This window comes from Pristiophorus japonicus, chromosome 5, assembly GCF_044704955.1.
Source record: "Pristiophorus japonicus isolate sPriJap1 chromosome 5, sPriJap1.hap1, whole genome shotgun sequence".
Classification (NCBI taxonomy): Eukaryota; Metazoa; Chordata; class Chondrichthyes; family Pristiophoridae; genus Pristiophorus; species Pristiophorus japonicus.
Window position 1 is genome coordinate 168,159,010 of NC_091981.1, and position 22,548 is coordinate 168,181,557.

Genomic DNA, 22,548 nt, shown 5'->3' on the forward strand with positions numbered 1-22,548 from the left:
ATATGCGTGTGCACTAGGTCCATGCAGGAGAGCTGGTCTCCAGTCGATTGGGTAATCCTTGTCACTGGACCAAGACCTAGCTCTGTCAAGTCCATGTGGTGGCTGGTGTGCAACGGCCATCACATGTTAAAAAAAGTCCACACACAGGCATCTTCCACCCTTCAACATTGTAGTTCGGGACCTGGAATATTAGGTCCTTCATTGAAACACCTGTGAACACATCCCTTTTTGGTGTGGAAGCAAGTCATCCTCGATACGAGGGACCGCCTATGATGATGATGATGATGATGATGTGAGTACCATTATAAACCATGAATAATACAGAGGACCCTATTTATAAGCTATACTCACTTTGTGAATAACTGAAATCCTCTGACAGAGCATGAACTGACTGCGCCACTAACTTTAGCCTTCTGCTCTGATCTTTTCTAGGAGCCTCAGCTGTCAGAGGATAACACTCCATAAGAATTTATTTTTCTCCTACGTGATTAACTCAGTTTTTACACTTATCCAGCTTATGGCGGTGGCCAACGACAAGAAAGTAGTCGCCAAAAATCCTGTAAGTATTGATAAAATCTGAAAGCGTTGCGTGACAGTCAAACGAACAGCGTGGCCTATCCTTCAAATTAGTGTTGAACTTGAAAAGGTCCATGTGGAGGTTGCCCTTAATCAGGCTGTTTATTCCACTCCTTTGTGGTAAATTATTGGTTTTATGACCCACAACACACTAGTTCCTGAGTGAGATTATTTTGTTTAACACTGTAAATTACACTGGTATAAATCTAACTTTTACAAGTGTTTAAATGATACTAATGCAAATGCTATATTAAAAAGTCACCCTCATATAAATCAACAAGTGGCCTGGGACAGTAAAAATACCCCACAGTGCATTGGCATGTTTTATATCATTACAGTATTTATACTTAATGCCATAAGGCTCATTTTTACAATGTTTCTGAATGAACTATGATCAAGAATTACTTTTCTAGCCACCTTGTCAAAATATTGAAGTCCAAATGGAGTGTTTTAAAGTAACATAAAAATTGTTTGGAAAATCTTTCTTTTTGTTTGCCTAGACTGGAGAGTCTGTGTCATATTGACCACTCATAAGTGTTGATGTACTTCTGCGATTTTTAAAATTCATTACTGGGATGTGGGCGTCAATGGCAAGGCCAGCATTTATTGCCCATCCATAGAAACATAGAAACAGAAGAAATAGGTGCAGGAGTAGGCCATTCGGCCCTTCGAGTCTGCACCGCCATTCAATGAGTTCATGGCTGAACATGCAACTTCAGTACCACATTCTTGCTTTCTCGCCATGCCCTTGATCCCCTTAGTAGTAAGGACTACATCTAACTCCTTTTTGAATATATTTAGTGAATTGGCCTCAACAACTTTCTGTGGAAGAGAATTGCACAGGTTCACCACTCTCTGGGTGAAGAAGTTTCTCCTCATCTCGGTCCTAAATGGCTTACCCCTTATCCTTAGACTGTGACCTCTGGTTCTGGACTTCCCCAACATCGGGAACATTCGTCCTGCATCTAACCTGTCTAAAGCCGTCAGAATTTTAAATGTTTCTATGAGATCCCCTCTCATTCTTCTGAACTCCAGTGAATATAAGCCCAGTTGAACCAGTCTTTCTTGATATGTCAGTCCTGCCATCCCGGGAATCAGTCTGGTGAACCTTCGCTGCGCTCCCTCAATAGCAAGAATGTCCTTCCTCAAGTTAGAAGACCAAAACTGTACACAATACTCCAGGTGTAGCCTCACCAAGGCCCTGTACAACTGTAGTAACACCTCCCTGCCACTGCACTCAAATCCCCTCACTATGAAGGCCAACATGCCATTTGCTTTCTTAACCGCCTGCTGTACCTGCATGCCAACCTTCAATGACTGATGTACCATGACACCCAGGACTCGTTGCACCTCCCCTTTTCCTAATCTGTCACCATTCAGAAAATAGTCTGTCTCTCTGTTTTTACCACCAAAGTGGATAACCTCGCATTTATCCACATTATACTTCATCTGCCATGCATTTGCCCACTCATCTAATCTATCCAAGTCACTCTGCAGCCTCATAGTATCCTCCTCGCAGCTCACACCGCCACCCAACATCCGCAAATTTGGAGATACTAAATGTAATCCCCTCGTCTAAATCATTAATGTACAGTGTAAACAGCTGGGGCCCCAGCGCAGAACCTTGCGGTACCCCCACTAGTCACTGCCTGCCATTCTGAAAAGTACCCATTTACTCCTACTCTTTGCTTCCTGTCTGCCAACCAGTTCTCAATCCATGTCAGCACACTACCCCCCAATCCCATGTGCTTTAACTTTGCACATTAATCTCTTGTGTGGGATCTTGTCGAAAGCCTTCTGAAAGTCCAAATACACCACATCAACTGGTTCTCCCTTGTCCACTCTACTGGAAACATCCTCAAAGAATTCCAGAAGATTTGCCAAGCATGATTTCCCTTTCACAAATCCATGCTGACTTGGACCTATCATGTCACCTCTTTCCGAATGTGCTGCTATGACATCCTTAATAATTGATTCCATCATTTTACCCACTACCGATGTCAGGCTGACCGGCCTATAATTCCCTGTTTTTTCTCTCCCTCCTTTTTTAAAAAGTGGGGTTACATTGGCTACCCTCCGCTCCATAGGAACTGATCCAGAGTCTATGGAATGTTGGAAAATGACTGTCAATGCATCAGCTATTTCCAAGGCCACCTCCTTAGTACTCTGGGATGCAGACCATCAGACCCTGGGGATTTATCGGCCTTCAATCCCATCAATTTCCCCAACACAATTTCCCGACTAATAAGGATTTCCCTCAGTTCCTCCTTCTTACTAGACCCACTGACCCCTTTTATATCCGGAAGGTTGTTTTTGTCCTCCTTAGTCAATACCGAACCAAAGTACTTGTTCAATTGGTCTGCATTTCTTTGTTCCCCGTTATGACTTCCCCTGATTCTGACTGCAGGGGACCTACGTTTGTCTTTACTAACCTTTTTCTCTTTACATATCTATAGAAGCTTTTGCAGTCCGTCTTAATATTCCCTGCAAGCTTCCTCTCGTACTCTATTTTCCCTGCCCTAATCAAACCCTTTGTCCTCCTCTGCTGAGTTCTAAATTTCTCCCAGTCCCCGAGTTCACTGCTATTTCTGGCCAATTTGTATGCCACTTCCTTGGCTTTAATACTATCCCTGATTTCCCTTGATAGCCACGGTTGAGCCACCTTCCCTTTTTTATTTTTACGCCAGACAGGGATATACAATTGTTGTGGTTCATCCATGCGGTCTCTAAATGTCTGCCATTGCCCATCCACTGTCAACCCCTTAAGTATCATTCGCCAATCTATCCTGGCCAATTCACGCCTCATACCTTCAAAGTTACCCTTCTTTAAGTTCTGGACCATGGTCTCTGAATTAACTGTTTCATTTTCCATCCTAATGTAGAATTCCACCATATTATGGTCACTCTTCCCCAAGGGGCCTCGCACAACGAGATTGCTAATTAATCCTCGCTCATTACACAACACCCAGTCTAAGATGGCCTCCCCCCTCATTGGTTCCTCGACATATTGGTCTAGAAAACCATTCCTTTTGCACTCCAGGAAATCCTCCTCCACCGTATTGCTTCCAGTTTGGTTAGCCCAATCTATATGCATATTAAAGTCACCCATGATAACCGCTGCACCTTTCTTGCATGCGCCCCTAATTTCCTGTTTGATGCCCTCCCCAACATCACTACTACTGTTTGGAGGTCTGTACACAACTCCCACCAACATTTTTTGCCCTTTGGTGTTCTGCAGCTCTACCCATATAGATTCCACAGCATCCAAGCTAATGCCCTTCCTAACTATTGCATTAATCGCCTCTTTAACCAGCAATGCTACCACACCTCCTTTTCCTTTTATTCTATCCGTCCTGAATGTTGAATACCCTTGGATGTTGAGTTCTCAGCCCTGATCATCCTGGAGCCACGTCTCCGTAATCCCAATCACATCATATCTGTTAACATCTATTTGCACAGTTAATTCATCCACCTTATTACGGATACTCCTTGCATTAAGACACAAAGCCTTCAGTCTTGTTTTTTTAACACCCTTTGTCCTTTTAGAATTATGATGTAGTGTGGCCCTTTTTGATTCTTGCCTTATTGCCCTTGAGAAGGTGGTGGTGAGCTGCCTTCTTGAACCGCTGCAGTCCTTGTGATGAAGGTATTCCCACTGTGCTGTTCGGGAGGGAGTTCCAGGATTTTGACTCAGTGACTATGAAGGAGTGGTAATATATTTCCAAGCCAGAATGGTGTGTAACTTGGAGGGGAAATTGCAGGTGATGGTATTCCCATGCATTACTACCCTCTAAGTGGTAGAGGTTGCGGGTTTGGGAGGTGCTGCAGAAGAAGCCTTGGCGAATTGCTGCAGTGCAACTTGTAGATGGTACACACTGCAGCCATGGTTCACCGGTGGTGGAGGGAGTGAATGTTTAAGGTGGTGGATAGGGTGCCAATCAAGCAGGCTGCTTTGTCCTGGATGGTGTTAAGCTTCTTGAGTGTTGTCGGAGCTGCACTCATCCAGAAAAGTGGAGTGTATTCCATCACACTCCTGACTTGTGCCTTGTAGATGACTGAAAGACTTTGGGGAGTGAGGAGGTGAGACACTTGCCACAGAATACTCACCCTCTGACCTGCTCTTGTAGCGACAGCACTTATATGGCTGGTCCAGTTAAGTTTCTGGTCAACGGAGACGACCAGGCTGTTGACGGTGGAGGATTCAGCAATGCAAAGGTGTTGAATATCAAGGGGTGGTGGTTAGACTCTCGCTTGTTGGAGATAGTCATTACCTGGCACTTGTGTGGCGTGAATGTTACTTGCCACTTATCAGCCCAAGTGTAATTAACTGTTTTGCGCTTTTGCATACAATTGGGTTCGAGTTATTCCTACTTATATCTGTAGCAATAAAAGACAGAAAGAGTTGCATTTATCTCGCATGACCTCAGGATGTCCCAAAGCGCTTTACAGCCAATAGTACTTCTTGAAATGTAGTCACAATTGTAATGTTGGAAACGTGGCAGGAAATTTGTGCACAGCAAGGTCCCACAGCAGCAGATCATCTGTTTTCTGTTATTTAAGGGATAAATGTAGGCCAGGATCCAGTGCATTGCAGGTCACAGCATTAATGGGCTATAGGATAAAACCCCTTGCCTTCAAAATAGGCTCCAACTTCCACAATCACAGTGACAGGCATGGTAGTGCAACTAATAGATCAAATTCAAGCCCCAGGGCAGCTTGTCATTCATGTGCACCCACTTCAGTTGGTTGAGTTTCATTAGTTTCATACAATTATCAGAATCTGTAGAAAAGTCAGTATTGGACCATCCCATTTGGACCATCCAACCCTCCTGGTTAAAAGAGAATGTGTAAAAGTCTGTGATAGATTGTCCCACCAACCTGGCTGCAGGAGGACTTGTTAAGTCCATCATTCCAAGGATGAGGTGTAAAGTCCTGATCTAAAAGTATGGTTGGAAGCCCTTAAGAGAAGAAGCTGTGCTCTGTATTACTCCTGGTTACTACAGCGTATTTATTTATGGGTAGTCTCGGAAACATTTTCTGATTTTAGAGCTTAAGGGATTTAATAACCTTTAAAGGTTACATTTGATTGTAATAATTCATCTTTGTATATAAGCATGTTTGTGACTATCTCTACCTGTTTTATTATTTTCTATTCATCCTTATTTACAGAAGATAAACTAATTTAAAGGAAAATGAAGAAAGATTTCCTCTTTTTGGTGAAATCATAAATGTGTATTCAAAGTAAGGGGTAGATTTTGACTTTGTGTGATAATGTAAAATGGGTGATCACAAGTCGGCAGTTTGATTTACATCAACAGAAATACAAATTGGGAGAGATGTGGGCTGCTGACTCACTATCACCTGTTTTACACCATCGCATAAAGTCAAGATCTACCCTGAAATGTTTACAATATCACCACAAATAGCAAACAAAGGAAATCTTCTTCCCAACATCATTTAAAATTATATTGTCAACAGCTCCAAGGTATCTACCCGCAGGATGGCCATTTTAAAAATTATTTCACCTCACACCCAATTGAACCGTTAGAATTTACTTTATTACTGGAGCATAACTATTTTATCAATAAAATATATTTTACAAAATCCTAAATAAAATGCAATAGTTCTGAAATTATCACTACTTCGCTGTCTGCTTTCTCTTTTCTTATTTAATCTGTTTCTCAGATTTTATTTCCATTATTTTTTATTACTTCTCATCTGGTTCATATTTACTGATCTGTTTTTCCCTGGAGCCAGAATTCCTTTTTTAGCAGAAATCACCTTATCTAAATTATGTCTTTGATTCAAATCCATTTTTTCAGCCAACTATTGATTTCTCCCTGTGCACTATTTTTTAGTAAACTAATTAACACATTTGTGTTGAATTAAAATAGCATAGACAGGAATTTAAAATGAATGCATTAACTAGTTTCCTAAAAATAGCACCGAGAGCCAACAAAAGCTCCTGGAAGTGAATACTTAAATTTATTATATCATCAGTGCCATAAGCTTTTTTTGGCTACCTCTGTTAATCCTAGGATTGTAAATTCCTGAAAACGTGCGCCATAGTAATAGTGCTTCTATGGCGACAGCATTATTCCAGCACAGAAGTTCCAGGTTATTATTTCAAGCCAAGTTTTCCTGGCCATAAGCGTTGCTCCACCGAGACCTTTGCCGAAACAGGTAAAAGTTTATTATAATAGCCCCGTTCCCTTGCAAAACAGCAGTAATGGCAAATGTCCTTGATTCGTACTAGTTTCCTCGTCGCTTGCAACCACGCTGATCAAGAACGGTGCTCACACGTCGGTCATCGAGACTGAAACAGATGAGCCTGGAACTGACCGATCTGTTTGGGAAATGAAAGTGAACGTGAAACCGTCTCCCTGTGCTGCCATTTCAAGGACTGCTATGGCTGTTGTTCTCTCGCACTGCCTGCTGACAAATAATGATTCACTTCAGCAAAATTGGATTGTCTCAGGCTCTGTTGCTTGTTGTTAATCTTTGCTTTCTACTGTAGTGACAGTTTTATAAAGGCTTAAGCAAAGAATTCAATTCCCTATCAGGGAATAAATTCAGCCTACAATATCAGTTATCTCTCCTTTGGGGAAAAAAAACCTTAGGAACTGTACTGTTTAGTCATAAATGATGTACAAATGAAACACAAACACCCTTATATGTACAATAATATGCAAGGTTCGAATATTGTGTGAAATTTATTACATTACAACATAAACAACAATCTTTTTTGATATAAAACACTTTACTATTGAGGATTCACGGATAGCCCTGGAATAAATAATCAGAAATGTATCTTTGCCACAAACAGCAGTGGCATCAGACTAGTGGGGATAAAAATTGTTCTGCATTTTGAGCTTTATCCGGGTCCAAATTCAAAGCCAAGATGTGAAGTTTTGCTCAACGTCCTAGACAGGCACATTGGTTCGGGCTTTTGATGGGCATCCCTGGCGGCCATCTGATACAAATGCAGGCATAATTTAAATATGTTAATAAGGGTCCTGTGCTTGAATCAGGGCCCGTTGTTAAATTGGTGTCCATGCACACTTTAAATATCACTTCCTTGACCTGCCCAGCAAATCATAGTGGGAACAGGTGGTAAGCAGCTTTCACAAGCAGCATTTAAAGGGATCCTTACCTCCATCAAGATTCGTCATTTTAGGCTCTTGGGATGCACTTTAGCCATGTTTTTTCTGTTTTGGTGATTGTTTGCCTATTTAACATTTGTGCCATCTGTTGCAGTGAGAATTAGAGCCCAACACCAGGGCATATGGCCATGAACATCACTGTTGCCCTGAATTGTTATGCCTCTGCCTTTTTCCAAATGCTTCTGGTGGCATTCACAGCATCAGTCAGATTTTTGTGCACACGACCATTCGGTAGTTCACCGATGCATCGTTTGCGAGGTGTCAACAGTTCCTCGCCTTACCTATGGAGGCTGACAAGCAGGAAGGGAGAGTAGTGGGATTTGCCCACATTGCTTCTGCAACTAAAAGGCATCATAGACTGCATGCACATAGCCCTGCATGCTTCCCATCAGGAACCAGCAATGTTTTGCAACAGGAAGAGCTTCTATTCACTCAATGTTCAACTTGTTGGTGACTACAGACAACGAGTTATAAAGGTCTGTGCCCAGTTTCATGATGGTAGTCATAATGTTTTCATATTGCGGCACTAGTCAATACCTTCTCTGCTGCACTCAGACCATCAGGTTGGCAGGTTGGCTGCTGGGGGACAAGGGTATCACCTCACTGATTCCTTTCTCATTTAAATGTATGAGGGAAAAGATGGTTTAAAACCCTGCAGGACTTGTCCTCCAGACTCACCAGAAACCAGCCTCCTGATATACCCCTGTCCTCGATGTCCACTATCTGCTCTTCCAATGGTGAAAGCACATGGATGAAGTGTGGTCCTTGTCCTGAGGCTGCCTGTTCCCTGATATTGTGTGCAAGGTTGGCCTGCAATAAACAAGTGTATCAGAGTAGTGTGATGATTTGAGGATGCCCGGTGAGAGTAGAATATTGTTGTTGGTGGGTGAAAGATAGCAGAGGTGTGAGAAGGTGAAGGCAGTAACAGTGAGCAGAGTAGCAGGTGCAGAGTTCTGCACTAGGAGCAGAGGAGGTGAAAATAAATATGTGCAGTGATTGGAGGAGAGCAATGGGAAGTGGGAATGATTAAGTTGTTAATGCAGGGGCAACAGGTGTAATAAAGCTCCCCCTAATTGACTACTGCTCCACATAGTAGACTACTATGGTAATGCAACTACTAATGTAAATAATAAAAAGGTCATGAGGGAAAGTCACATGATGACAGGTTTTTTGTATTGGAGCCATCTTGTAGAGTATGTTTGTTAGTAATGTCATAAGAATATATCACATTGGCGATGAGGATAGGATAAAAGGATTCACTAGTTGAAATTTTTGTTGGTAGTTGAACCAGCCAATCAACAGAGAGACTTTGAGGGGCTCTTTGTTTTTCAGAACAGCTAAAAATCTGAGATAAATTTCAAGCACACTTGGTTGAAGTGTTGACATTGCCAGAGACAAGATGGGAATGGTAGGGCACCTGGGTGAGTTCCATTATGACCGAGAGACTTTCGGAGCATATGTGGAGTGGCTACAAATGTTTTTCACTGCAAATAATATCATTGAAGTCCCTGATGATGGAAACGTAGTGTTACACAGAAAATGGGTTATTTTCTTGACAGAAACTGACCCTTAGGTGTATGAAACCCTGAAAAATGTGCTTGATCCAGTCAAGCCAAAGGACACGCCACTGACAGAGATTCTAACCAAGTTAGAACAGCACTATAGTCCTCAGCCCCTGGAAATTGCTGAAAGTTATCATTTTGGAATACGAGATCAAATTGTCTGTTGGATGAAAATGAAGCAATCAAAAGAAAGTTGTTGACATCCCCAAACTTGACTTTTGATTTAGCTTGTCAGACAGCTATGTCGGGGATATGGCCGACCAATATTCTCAAGAATTTTATGTCATTTCCAGTCATCAGACAACCGAGGTGAATCACCTGCAGGTTAACAGGAAAAGGCAGTTGGACCCCGACGCCTCAGCAATTGGCCAAGGTAACAGAGCATTGAAGTCATGCTATCAGTGTCTGGGACAACACATTGCTCAAAGCTGTTCATATGTGAAGGCAGAGTATTTCTACTGCAAGAAAACTGGGCATCTTGCAAAGGCATGCCGACTGAAGAGTAAACTGATGTTCAATGCTAGAAGTCGAAATTGCCAGACACAACATAGCATTGAAGAGAAGCAACAGGATAAGAACATAAGAATATAAGAAATAGGAGCAGGAGTAAGCCATATGGCCCCTCGAGGCTGCTCCGCCATTTAATACAATCATGGCTGATCTGATCATGGACTCAGGTCCACTTCCCTGCCTGCTCCCTATAACCCTTATTCCCTTATTGTTTAAAAAACTGTCTGTTTCTGTCTTAAATTTATTCAATGCCCCAGCTTCCACAGCTCTCTGAGGCAGCAAATTCCATAGATCCACAACCCTCTGAGAAAATACATTTCTCCTCATCTCCATTTTAAATGGGCTGCCCCTTATTCTAAGATTCTTCCCTCTAGTTCTAGTCTCCCCTATCAGTGGAAACATCCTCTCTGCATTCACCTTGTCAAGCCCCCTCATAATCTTCTACGTTTCAATAAGACCACCTCTCATTCTTCTGAATTCCAATGAGTAGAGGCCCAACCTACTCAACCTTTCCTCATAAGTCAACCCCCTCAGCACTGGAATCAACCTAGTGAACCTGGGTGTGGAGGTTCAGGAGCACAAGGGTTTCTAACAACGATTCACAAAGTATTGTCATCAAATAGACGTTGCAGGAATCATGATACCCGTGGAAATCGACACTGGTACATCTGTGACCATAGTACCGGATTGACTATATCTTGACAAGTTGCGTGATTTTCGACTGGAGAAATCGAAGATAGAGCTGCGAGGCTACTCAGGAGAGCAAATCCCTTTTGTAGGACATATCACCGTACTGGTGAAATACAAGAATCAGTTTCAGAGCTTGCCTCTCATAGTAGTAAGAGGACACAAGCCTGCCTTGATAGGTAGAAATTGGTTGGAATCACTGAAGCTGGATAGGAATGCGATTTTACGTGTGGAAACAAAATTCTCATCAAAAGATGTCATCAAGCAGTATCCGAAGGTGTTCCATGAAACAGGCAGTCCAATCCAAGACTACAAAGTGAGTGTCAGAGTACAGAAGGATGCAAGACCAGTTTACTGCAAACCACGTCCCGTACCATACACACTCAAGGAGAAAGTTGAGCAAGAACTCAAAAGACTAGAAACTGAGGGCATTATCTCTAACATAAAAGAAGTCTTCTATTTTTCATACATTGATAAACTGCCAGTCACAGCTGAAGAGATTGATAGAGCAACCAAAAGTGACCCAGTTATGTCAACATAGAAACATAGAAAATAGGTGCAGGAGTAGGCCATTCGGCCCTTCTAGCCTGCACCGCCATTCAATGAGTTCATGGCTGAACATTCAACTTCAGTACCCCATTCCTGCTTTCTCGCCATACCCCTTGATCCCCCTAGCAGTAAGGACCTCATCTAACTCCTTTTTGAATATATTTAGTGAATTGGCCTCAACAACTTTCTGTGGTAGAGAATTCCACAGGTTCACCACTCTCTGGGTGAAGAAGTTCCTCCGCATCTCGGTCCTAAATGGCTTACCCCTTATCCTTAGACTGTGACCCCTGGTTCTGGACTTCCCCAACATTGGGAACATTCTTCCTGCATCTAACCTGTCTAACCCCGTCAGAATTTTATATGTTTCTATGAGGTCCCCTCTCATTCTTCTGAACTCCAGTGAATACAAGCCCAGTTGATCCAGTCTTTCTTGATAGGTCAGTCCCGCCATCCCGGGAATCAGTCTGGTGAACCTTCGCTGCACTCCCTCAATAGCAAGAATGTCCTTCCTCAGGTTAGGAGACCAAAACTGTACACAATACTCCAGGTGTGGCCTCACCAATGCCCTGTACAACTGTAGCAACACCTCCCTGCCCCTGTACTCAAATCCCCTTGCTATGAAGGCCAACATGCCATTTGCTTTCTTAACCGCCTGCTGCACCTGCATGCCAACCTTCAATGACTGATGTACCATGACACCCAGGTCTCTTTGCACCTCCCCTTTTCCTAATCTGTCACCATTCAGATAATAGTCTGTCTCTCTGTTTTTACCACCAAAGTGGATAACCTCACATTTATCCACATTATACTTCATCTGCCATGCATTTGCCCACTCACCTAACCTATCCAAGTCGCTCTGCAGCCTCACAGCATCCTCCTCGCAGCTCACACTGCCACCCAACTTAGTGTCATACGCAAATTTGGAGATACTACATTTAATCCCCTCATCTAAATCATTAATGTACAGTGTAAACAGCTGGGGCCCCAGCACAGAACCTTGCGGTACCCCACTAGTCACTGCCTGCCATTCTGAAAAGTACCCATTTACTCCTACTCTTTGCTTCCTGTCTGACAACCAGTTCTCAATCCATGTCAGTACACTACCCCCAATCCCATGTGCTCTAACTTTGCACATCAATCTCTTGTGTGGGACCTTGTCGAACGCCTTCTGAAAGTCCAAATATACCACATCAACTGGTTCTCCCTTATCCACTCTACTGGAAACATCCTCAAAAAATTCCAGAAGATTTGTCAAGCATGATTTCCCTTTCACAAATCCATGCTGACTTGGACCTATCATGTCACCTCTTTCCAAATGCACTGCTATGACATCCTTAATAATTGATTCCATCATTTTACCCACTACCGATGTCAGGCTGACCGGTCTATAATTCCCTGTTTTCTCTCTCCCTCCTTTTTTAAAAAGTGGGGTTACATTGGCTACCCTCCACTCCATAGGAACTGATCCAGAGTCAATGGAATGTTGGAAAATGACTGTCAACGCATCCACTATTTCCAAGGCCACCTCCTTAAGTACTCTGGGATGCAGTCCATCAGGCCCTGGGGATTTATTGGCCTTCAGTCCCATCAATTTCCCCAACACAATTTCCCGGCTAATAAGGATTTCCCTCAGTTCCTCCTCCTTACTAGACCCCCCGACCCCTTTTATAACCGGAAGGTTGTTCGTGTCCTCCTTCGTGAATACCGAACCAAAGTACTTGTTCAATTGGTCCGCCATTTCTTTGTTCCCCGTTATGACTTCCCCTGATTCTGACTGCAGGGGACCTACATTTGTCTTTCATCATCATAGGCAGTCCCTCGAAAATGAGGAAGACTTGCTTCCACTCTAAAAGTCAGTTCTTAGGTGACTGAACAGTCCAATATGGGAATTATAGTCTTTGTCACAGGTGGGACAGACATTCATAGAAACATAGAAAAATAGGTGCAGGAGTAGGCCATTCGACCCTTTGAGCCTACACCACCATTCAATAAGATCATGGCTGATCATTCATCTCAGTACCCCTTTCCTGCTTTCTCTCCATACCCCTTGATCCCTTTAGCCATAAGGGCCATATCCAACTCCCTCTTGAATATATCTAACAAACTGACATCAACAACTCTCTGCAGAAGAGAATTCCACAGGTTAACAACTCTCTGAGTGAAGAAGTTTCTCCTCATCTCAGTCCTAAATGGCTTACCCCCTATTTTTAGACTGTAGCACCTGGTTCTGGACTCCCCCTGGAGGAGGAAAGGTGGGTGGGGAGTCTGATTTTCCGCACGCTCTTTCCGCTGTCTGCGCTTGTTTTCTGCATGGTCTCGACGACAAGACTCGAAGTGCTCAGCGCCCTCCCAGATGCCCTTTGGCCAGGGACTCCCAGGTGTCGGTGGGGAGCTTGCACTTTATCAAGGAGGCATTGAGGGTGTCCTTGAAATGTTTCCTCTGCCCACCTGGGGCTTGCTTACCATGTAGGAGTTCCGGAGTAGAGTGCTTGCTTTGGGAGTCTTATGTCGGGAATGCGAACAATGTGGCCTGCCCAATAGAGTTGGTCGAGTGTGGTCAGTGCATCAATGCTGGGGATGTTGGCCTGATCGAGAAACTAACATTGGTGTGTCTGACCTCCCAGGGGATTTGCAGGATCTTGCGGAGACATAGCTGGTGGTATTTCTCCAGCGATTTGAGGTGTCTACTGTATATCGTCCACGTCTCTGAGCCATACAGGAGGGAGGGTATCACTACAGCCCTGAAGACCATAAGCTTGGTGCCAGATTTGAAGGCCTGATCTTCGAATCTCTCTTCCTTAGGTGGCCGAAGGCTGCGTTGGCACACTGGAGGTGGTGTCGAACCTCATCATTGATGTATGATTACATAGCAAATGACTGGTCAAATCAGGTTATCGTAATACTCCTCATACAACTACTGGTTCATTTGTAGGAATGAATTATCAGTGGATAAATTGATGTGGGGTGTAAGAGTACTTATCCCAAATAAGTTCAGGTCCAAATTATTAGAAGATCTTCATAACCAGCATTTGAGTACATGCTTGACCAAAAGATTTGCACGCAGTTACTTATGGTGGCCAGGATTAGAGAAAGATGTAGAGTGCATCGTTAGTCAGTGTACAACATGTCAATCGGTAAGCACCATCAGTACCATCACAGCCATCGAAATGGTCTCCCAGGGTATGGCAAAGGTTATATGTAGATTTTTCTGAGCAAGAAGGACAATTGTTCATTGTGATTGATAGTCATTCAAAGTGGGTAGAGGTGTTTCTGATGTGGAAAATAACAAGTAGAACACTAGACAATTTGCGAAGATTGTTTTCTTCATATGGCCTCCCAGAAGAAATTGTATCTGATAATGGGCCGCAATTTTGTTCAGAAGAATTTGCACAGTTCATGAGCAGAAATGGTGTGAAACATACCAAAGTTCCGCCATACGACTCTGCTTCAAACGGTACAGCAGAGTGCACAGTACAAATTGTAAATCGTGCCCTCATCAAGCAAATACAGTATACCAAATTGAAAAAAGTGCAAGTAAGTCACAAGTAATGGAATCCTGGACAGTGGGAAGGGAGGAGGTAAAAGGGCAGGTGTTGCATCTCCTGCGCTTGCACAGGAAGCAGTGGAGAAAATCCTCAGGGAATTTTCAATCTTATGTTAAATATATATGTATACGCCAATGAGTGTTTGACTCAAAAATTTACTCATTGCACCCTGGAATGTAATAGCACATGAATTGCACTTTGTCTTGCCTTTGTGGACTGTAAACATTAGCGACTAGCATTGAATGTCAGATGTATTTCCAAAGGAATAGGAAGGCTTGGTTATAGTGGGCAAGCCAGACAATTTCAATGTCAGTCTGAAGCAGAGATGAGACAGAAATCCTTCTATAGTCAATTTGCCAAAAACCCATTCAAAATGAAAGAGCAGGGCTGCGAAATTCGGCATCTTAGTGCCAGCAATTTAGGTCTATTTCAGTAAAGAAAAATGGTGGCCGCCTCGCTTCCGGCCACTACTGGCATGGCTCGCAATGGTCACCATCTTGATGAGGGCGATAGTGCAGGCAGGACGTGGGTGCACTGGCAATATGCAGAGTAGGGAGATTGTGACATCAGTTTGCGTGTAAGACTGATTTGAAGCACAAACTGCCGTTTTCAACATCACCATTACAAACAACGCACTCTCCTCAACATGTACAGCTGTACATGCTTCAGCTGCATGAGGGACCCCTCACCAGTGCTTTTTAAGGGGATTCATCCAACTTGCAGGTAAGTTGATTATTTTTCTTGTACTGGCTCTTGCAGAGTTTATACCAATACTGACTTGCTAGAAGACATTTATAATGTTGTTAAAGTGTGCAGGGAGTGTTGCTGGACTTTGGAAAGGCATTGGCTGCAACTAGAAAGCCTCTGACTACACCACTTGCTCCTAGTCATGGGAACTTTACTTGCAGTCCCTGCTCGCACTGCAGCATAACAGGAACATAGGAACAGGAGTAGGCCATTTTGCCCTTCGAGCCTGTTCTGCCATTCAATGAGATCATAGCTGATCTGTGACCTAACTCCATATACAGGGAGATGGAACACAGGCAGCAAAGACAAGCTGCTCATAAAGGTAGGAGGAGGAGGTGGAGGAGGACTCTCAGCTGGAGGTCTTCCCAACCTAGGGTCTTCAGGGAGCAGTTCTCCTACCTGCACCTAAGCAAGGAGCAGTGTATTCAATGGCTTCACTTCAACAAGGAAGTAGCCACAGAATTCTGCTACTTCTTGGCACCAGACCTGATTTTTTTCACCAGCAGTTTATTCCAGGCTGGAGCAGGCGACATAGCTAACTTCTCGCAGTTCACTATCCTTCACTGCATTCGGGAGGTCACAGATGCTATGAAATCTAGGAGAAGGGACTTCATTGTCTTGTCTCTAAACAGAGAAGCAGGAGGTGAGGCACTCGCCGCAGAATACCCAGCCTCTGACCTGATGTAGCCGCAGTATTTATGTGGCTGGTCCAGTTAAGTTTCTGGTCAAAAGTGACCGCCCAGGATGTTGATGTTGTGGGATTTGGCGATGGTAATGCTATTGAATGTCAAGGAGCGGTGGTTAGACACTCTCCTGTTGAAGATGGCCATTACCTGGCACTTGTGTGGTGTGAATGTTACTGGTGGAAGTCTGGTGGATTAGATGCTGGTGACCTTCGCTCCTAACCCTGCTGAGTAACCAGGGTCAGGGGGGGATCATTTCATGGCATGGACTGCTTCTCATGCCCAAATGTGTGCATCTTGTTTGCCCATCAGGAGAGGAGGATTGGGGTATTGGGGTAAGTGGCACAGGATAGCCATTTGGGGGAGGGCGGTGCAGATTTTCTGATAGCCCCCCCACCCTTGCCCCCAAGAAGCTGTTACAGCAAAAATGTTTTCCTCTGTTAGTAAAGGGCTGATCAAGGAAAATGCAGAGAACTGTTTCTGGGGTCCTCCAGACCAGGACTCTGGCTTTGAAATCCTGTGGAGGCGACGGGGGAGACACATTTCCATCCCTTAGCTAAATGTATTAACCCCATGTCTGGGTTGCTCAGGGAGGCCGGGGCAGTGGGAAATCTTGCATGTAAATTCTGTTCCCCGCCCCCACCGTCCTGCCCACTCCAACGTCATTTGGGCGTTGGCTGCCTTATACTCGAAGCACGTTGCTGGGTTCCCATAGATTCGGGGTGGATGTATTTTCAACAGTGCTGTGTAAAACATTTTTATGATATGAAAAGCAGAGACCTGAATTTATGATCTGAGTAAGATTGGTTTAGTTCATTCACGAATACCAACATGTTACTCAATTCAAACCACTTCAGATGTCTTTTCTCTGTGGAGACATGTTGTCCTCAGCTGGAGCTACAGTAACAAAGGGCATTTGTTATTATGAAATATTTGAACTAGTAATGCAGGGACGAGGTGGGCTAAGATCTAGTGGAGGTATCCAATTTCTGACAGCCTAGTTGAGGGTTTGATTGGTGACGGTCCAGAAGGTTGTTAGACTCCTGCCAGTCCGGTCCAGCGAGAGTTTCTAGGTCCTTGCTGGCTGAAAGAAAACTTATGTATCTGATGACTTATTTATTTTTTATCTTTGATGTTTTTGTGAAGGAATCTGTTTTGAGCTCTACCAGTCTAATGGTGAGCACATATCCATATTTCCTGGTCATCTATTTGATGGGGGGGGGGGGCGGGGCGGGGTGTGGGGGCAGGGGAAATCTGTGTGCCAGGCAACCAAAAAATGCTGAATTCTTGAGATCAGTCTTTAGTTTTAGATTTTACTAGAGTAATAATTTTAATATCGCAGAAATTCTTCCTAAATAAATTTGTATATCCGTTAGTTTTATTTTATAAAACATTGCAAGATTTACCAGTTTATGTCCTATTTTGAAAGTAGTTTGAAGCTTGATGAATGCTGGTAATGTTGTGCTGGAGCCGGATCATGCTGCAGGCCTCTTTCTGTCCCTAGTACCGGCACAGAGCCCTGTTAGGGTATAGGCTGGAGGAATGTTAGAGCTATTTCAATATCCAAACCTAATACAGGTAGGTTCAGATCAGGTCAAGCACAGAACACTTTGCGTGACTAGTGCAGTCATTTAATGGTTGTGGTAATTGGCGAGCAACCCAGAGGTCAAGAGTTCAAATCCTACCGTAGCAAACTGTGGAACTAAATTCAATAAAGCTGGTCATTTGTGGGCTGGCACCAGAAAAAAATGAAAGCTTGTTGTGAAAACCCATGTCCTTTAGGAAAGGGAATTTGCCACACCTGTCTAGTCTGGCTTACACGTGACTCCAGGCCCATGCTACATGACTGAGTCTAACTGCATCTGAAGTGGCATAACAAGAAAACAGCCTAGCAACACTTTCTTAGGGCAATTATGGATGGGCAGCAAATGTGCCCTTGTCAGTGTTGCCCACATATAGAGAACAGGCAACAAAACATCCAAGCGGCACAAATTGGACATCAGGGTTTTCAAATCTTTGGTCAGGGTTTTCAATACTCTGGTTTTCAAATCTTTGATCAAACAGTGGTGTCAACTGTTCTGGATTTTACTGCCATATTTTTCACATTAGAAAATAAATTAGATTTTATTGGAAGGAAGTTATATTTCTGACCGAATTATTTTGATTATTGTGGGCATATGAAATACATTATTAACCTTTGTTTTTAGGAACAAGAATCTTAATGCATGGCAAAGTCAGTAGCTGCTACTCTGAAAGGTCAAAGTTGACAATAGTAGAATTTGCTAGATCAAAGAGTTGAAACACTTGGTTCAGCATCTCATTTTTATTTATTTTAAGTATTGCCATCACTTTTAAATAATTCAATGCAGAATAATACAATTTTTTTGTGCTGTGCTTTAAGTCAAGGGGCCAATTTTAATCAAGGCCTCCACTGGTTCAAGTGCTGCCCAAAGTGATAGAAATGAAGATTGGGGCAGAATTCACATTTGCTGCTGGTGGTAAATATTGCACCAGGTTTCACTTAAGAATACACTAAAAACAATCATTGCTGCACTAACCTTTTCTCAACTTTGATTCTTGAATATACTATTGGATTTCTCCAAACCAGACGTCAGGATATGACTATACTCTGGTTTTCAAATCTTTGATCAAACAGTGGTGTCAACTGTTTTGGATTTTACTGCCATATTTTTCACATTAGAAAATAAATTAGATTTTATTGGAAGGGAGTTATATTTCTGCCTGAATTATTTTGATTATTGTGGGCATATGAAATACATTATTAACCTTTGTTTTTAGGAACAAGAATCTTAATGCAAAGTCAGTAGCTGCAACTCTGAAAGGTCAAAGTTGACTATAGTAGAATTTGCTAGATCAAAGAGTTGAAACACTTGATTCAGCATCTCATTTTTATTTATTTTAAGTATTACCATCACTTTTAAATAATTCAATGCAGAATAATACAATTTTTTTGCGCTGTGCTTTAAGTCAAGGGGCCAATTTTGATCAAGGCCTCCGCCAACCCAAGTGCCGTCCACAGTGCCGCCGAGGTACTTTGGGCAGGATATTCATTGCCGAGGTCCCTCAAAGGTCGCCGATGTACGCCACCAATCTGGGAGGCAGCGGATGGGAGGTCTCATTCTCAGCGACAGTGGCGCTTGCCGCCCAAGTGCCACTGAGGATGGAGTCGGGCCCATGGAGGGTCGAACAGCTGAAAAAAAAAGCATCAGTAAAAAATAAAAAAACTATCGGAAGACCTTCAGGGGACCCCATCCAAGTAAATTGTTGTGGAAAAAAAATATATAAAATGTTCACTAACCTTTTTTTCAGGATCTTCATACTTACCGTCGGGGCCAGACCAGCCTCTAGCCAGCGGTCCACCCCCGTTCTGGCGCCAACTCCCGCCGACTTCCGCCCACACGAATATGAGAGCTCGGCGGGCGGGAGGTCAGTTACACCACTTGGCCGTCCGCTGATGTCAGCGGGCAGTTCCAGGTGGCTCTCCCCTCCCACCCGCTCCAGGCCACCTTGAAAGTGGCACTGGGCGGATCTTCCGGAGGAATGTCGGTGGCAGTGGGCGGCAGTCAGTGGCAGTGGGTGGTGAGTTGATCAATTTCGGCCCCAAGTGATATAACGATCAATACAGGCTTGAAAAAATATTAAATGCATGTTAATGACACAAATCCTTAATTTCTAAAGCAGTTATAACAAGCTGCTGTACCATTCAAATGCAAATATATACCAGGAAGAGAAAAGATGCAAACTAAGCATCATACAGCAAAGGAATTTTTAAGCGTATAAGTGGCGCGTCTTCAAGCAGTAAGACAATCACTGGGGACAGCATTACAGCATAGCCAACTTCCAATTATCCCACCAATCACTGTTTTTGGTTTGGTCCTCTATCTCCTCTTGAGACGCATCAAACTAGCTGCCAGCTCAAATAGTCTAAATACCTCAGATCTTTCAGTGCTGGCTTCACATGATATATTGTTGTCTGTAGGAAGTGACTGTACAATTCTACCAGACACCAGATTACCTTATTCCTCTCCTGTTTCCTATTGCTGCTGCCATATAGTGAAATATCACTACATTTCAGACCTAAGAGAGACAGGGTGAAATGATCAAACCTTATTCAAAATGTCTGGAATCGTGTGAATGATGGCATTATATGAGAGTGATTGTGACTTTCATCAAACAAGGCAACACTTTGGAATAGTCCTTTTAAAATTTTTATTTGGATTTTCTAAAAAAACACAACTGCCATGAAAAAGGAAGCAAGATTCTGGGGTGGAATGAAAATGAGCTAAACCAAAGATAGCAAAAGATTGTTGTGAATGGAGCAGTGTTGACAGGGCAAGAGCTTACTGGGGAGTTCCCAGGGGTCAGTGCCTGGGCCATTGCTTTTTACAGTTGTTTTAAATGATTTGGAGTTGGGAAGAGAAAGGAAACTATCTGGGTTTGCAAATGGAGGGATTTCATACTATGGGGAAGAGGCAGACCACATATAAACTGAATAAGCAGGCTCATGAGCAACGAATGGCATTTAATGTGGACAAATGCAAGATAATAAAGAAATAAAAAGTGGAAATATTACAAAATGGCTTTAGGCTATAGCACACAATACAGGAGATGGTCCTAGGGGGTTTGGTGGCTAGCTCATGAAAACTAATAAGGCCATTTGCTGCAGCAGTCATAAAAACTGACTTGCTTTTGGGATGTACAGCCAGAGGGATTAAGCACAAGTTTCAGGAGGTGATAATGATTGTGTACAGGGTACTGGTGCAGCCATAGCTCAAATCCTGTTCTGATTACCATACTATAACAAGGATACCCAGGCATTGATGGCAGTACAGAAAAGGGCAACCAAACTAATATCTTGCTTAAGACATCTGAGCTATGACGACTGGTTGAAGAGTCTGGGATTGTTCACCTAGGGAAGAAAGACTCGAGGAGATATTATTTAAATATTCAAGATTCTTAAGGGAATAGATAAATTGAAGCCCAATAATAAGTTTGAGATTGCCACCAACTCTAGAAACAAGAGACACAGATTCAAGCTCAGAGCAGAGAAGATGCGCTTAGAAATTCAATGGAGTCACGTGTGATTTTCTGCCATTAAACGGGCACCTATGCCTCCTGACATGCAGGGAACACACGCTCATTACGAGCTGAAACTGTGCCACTTTCCATATTGGTATAAGCAAACAAACAGAAGTCCATATGCAAATAAGAGGCCTAACACCTGTTTGAGGCCCTCTTTGCAATATTGGTTTTGCCCTGAGGCAGTCAGCGCTGGGCTGGCTGTATTCAGGAAAACATGGATTAGATGTGGCCGAACAAGCATTCCTGAAAGTGACCATTGCAGGCTGCCAACAAAAATTTACGTTTATTTAAAATACTGAAACTGAATGTGGAGTCGGGAGGAGCAGGAGTGATCCTCTTGGCTCCACACTCAATCTACATGGTTTACGACCTCGATTCCCCTCCCGATCGTAAACTTTACCCCCCTCCCTATTGTGACCTTGGCGCCCCCAATCATGACTCTGCCTACCTTGACTAGTAGGCAATTAGCACCTACTAGTTTCTGAGACAGGCCAGATGAACTGCAGAGTCTTTTCAGTACAGTACTTGCCTATTTTCCTGTTAAGACTAAATAGAGGGGACTTTTGTCTTGCATTTTTTTCATGCCTGTGTCCAATCTAAGAGTATTTTATGCTGAACTAGGTTTCTCAAAATAGAAAATGTTCCATTCACTTCAACGTAAGTAAAAATCTCCAGTAAATAACGTTAAATAATGAAAATAATACCCCACAGATTTAAGGGCAGAAGAATGAAAACATATATTGGAGCTCCTGGCACCTGGTACATCACAAGGTGACTTCCTGTTCTCAGTTGTGGTATAGAAGGTGCTGAACAGAGGCCAGGTGCTCCAACATAAGGCAGGACTGAAAATTGGATGAGAAAATCAGGAGAAAGTATACATTCCTTAAAAGTGCTGCAAAATGAAGTACATTTCATTCAAAGTAATCCTCTTAGAATTACAGGTCAATGTGTTCTCTATACACCTCAACAAATCATTGCGTTGTCATCTAGAACATTGGATTTAATGTTTTCTGAAAGTGTTTTAACTTAGAGAAGAAAAACTGAGAGCACTTTGTTCCACAACAGGTGTCTCCTGTTGGCTGATCATGAAGCAATATTGGCCATGGAGCAGGCCACATGTCGGACAGGCTCGTTGGCTGCTTCTCAAACCAAATAGGTGGATAAAGGAAAATAGTAAATCTGGGTGGGAGAGCAAGAACTTGGGAAAAATACAATATAAATGAATTTCTTCTAGAAATCTTTAAAAAAAAACATTTATTTAAGAAGCAAATTAGTCTTATGTTGACTGGATCAGCATTGTGCAGTATTAGTGATGAATGCATTAAATGTAATATATCACTCATCATCATTTCAATCTGCAATGTTAATATTTAGAATTGACATTAAAGCACATATCAAACTGACGATTAGGTAACTCTAATTT

At 43.0% G+C, this 22,548-nt stretch overlaps 1 protein-coding gene and 1 long non-coding RNA gene across 2 annotated transcripts in view; one reads left to right on the forward strand and one right to left on the reverse strand.

The window, feature by feature from the left end:
- Positions 1-22,548, forward strand: part of calcr (calcitonin receptor) — a 180,824-nt gene that overhangs the window by 61,738 nt on the left and 96,538 nt on the right. The window contains exon 5 of the mRNA XM_070880001.1: positions 433-559. Coding sequence (XP_070736102.1) covers positions 433-559 — 127 coding nt within the window. The remainder of the gene's footprint in view (positions 1-432; positions 560-22,548) is intronic.
- The window catches only part of LOC139263920 (uncharacterized), a 99,562-nt gene continuing 95,973 nt past the window's right edge, over positions 18,960-22,548 (reverse strand). The window contains exon 3 of the long non-coding RNA XR_011593249.1: positions 18,960-19,233. This is a non-coding gene — a long non-coding RNA (uncharacterized lncRNA). The remainder of the gene's footprint in view (positions 19,234-22,548) is intronic.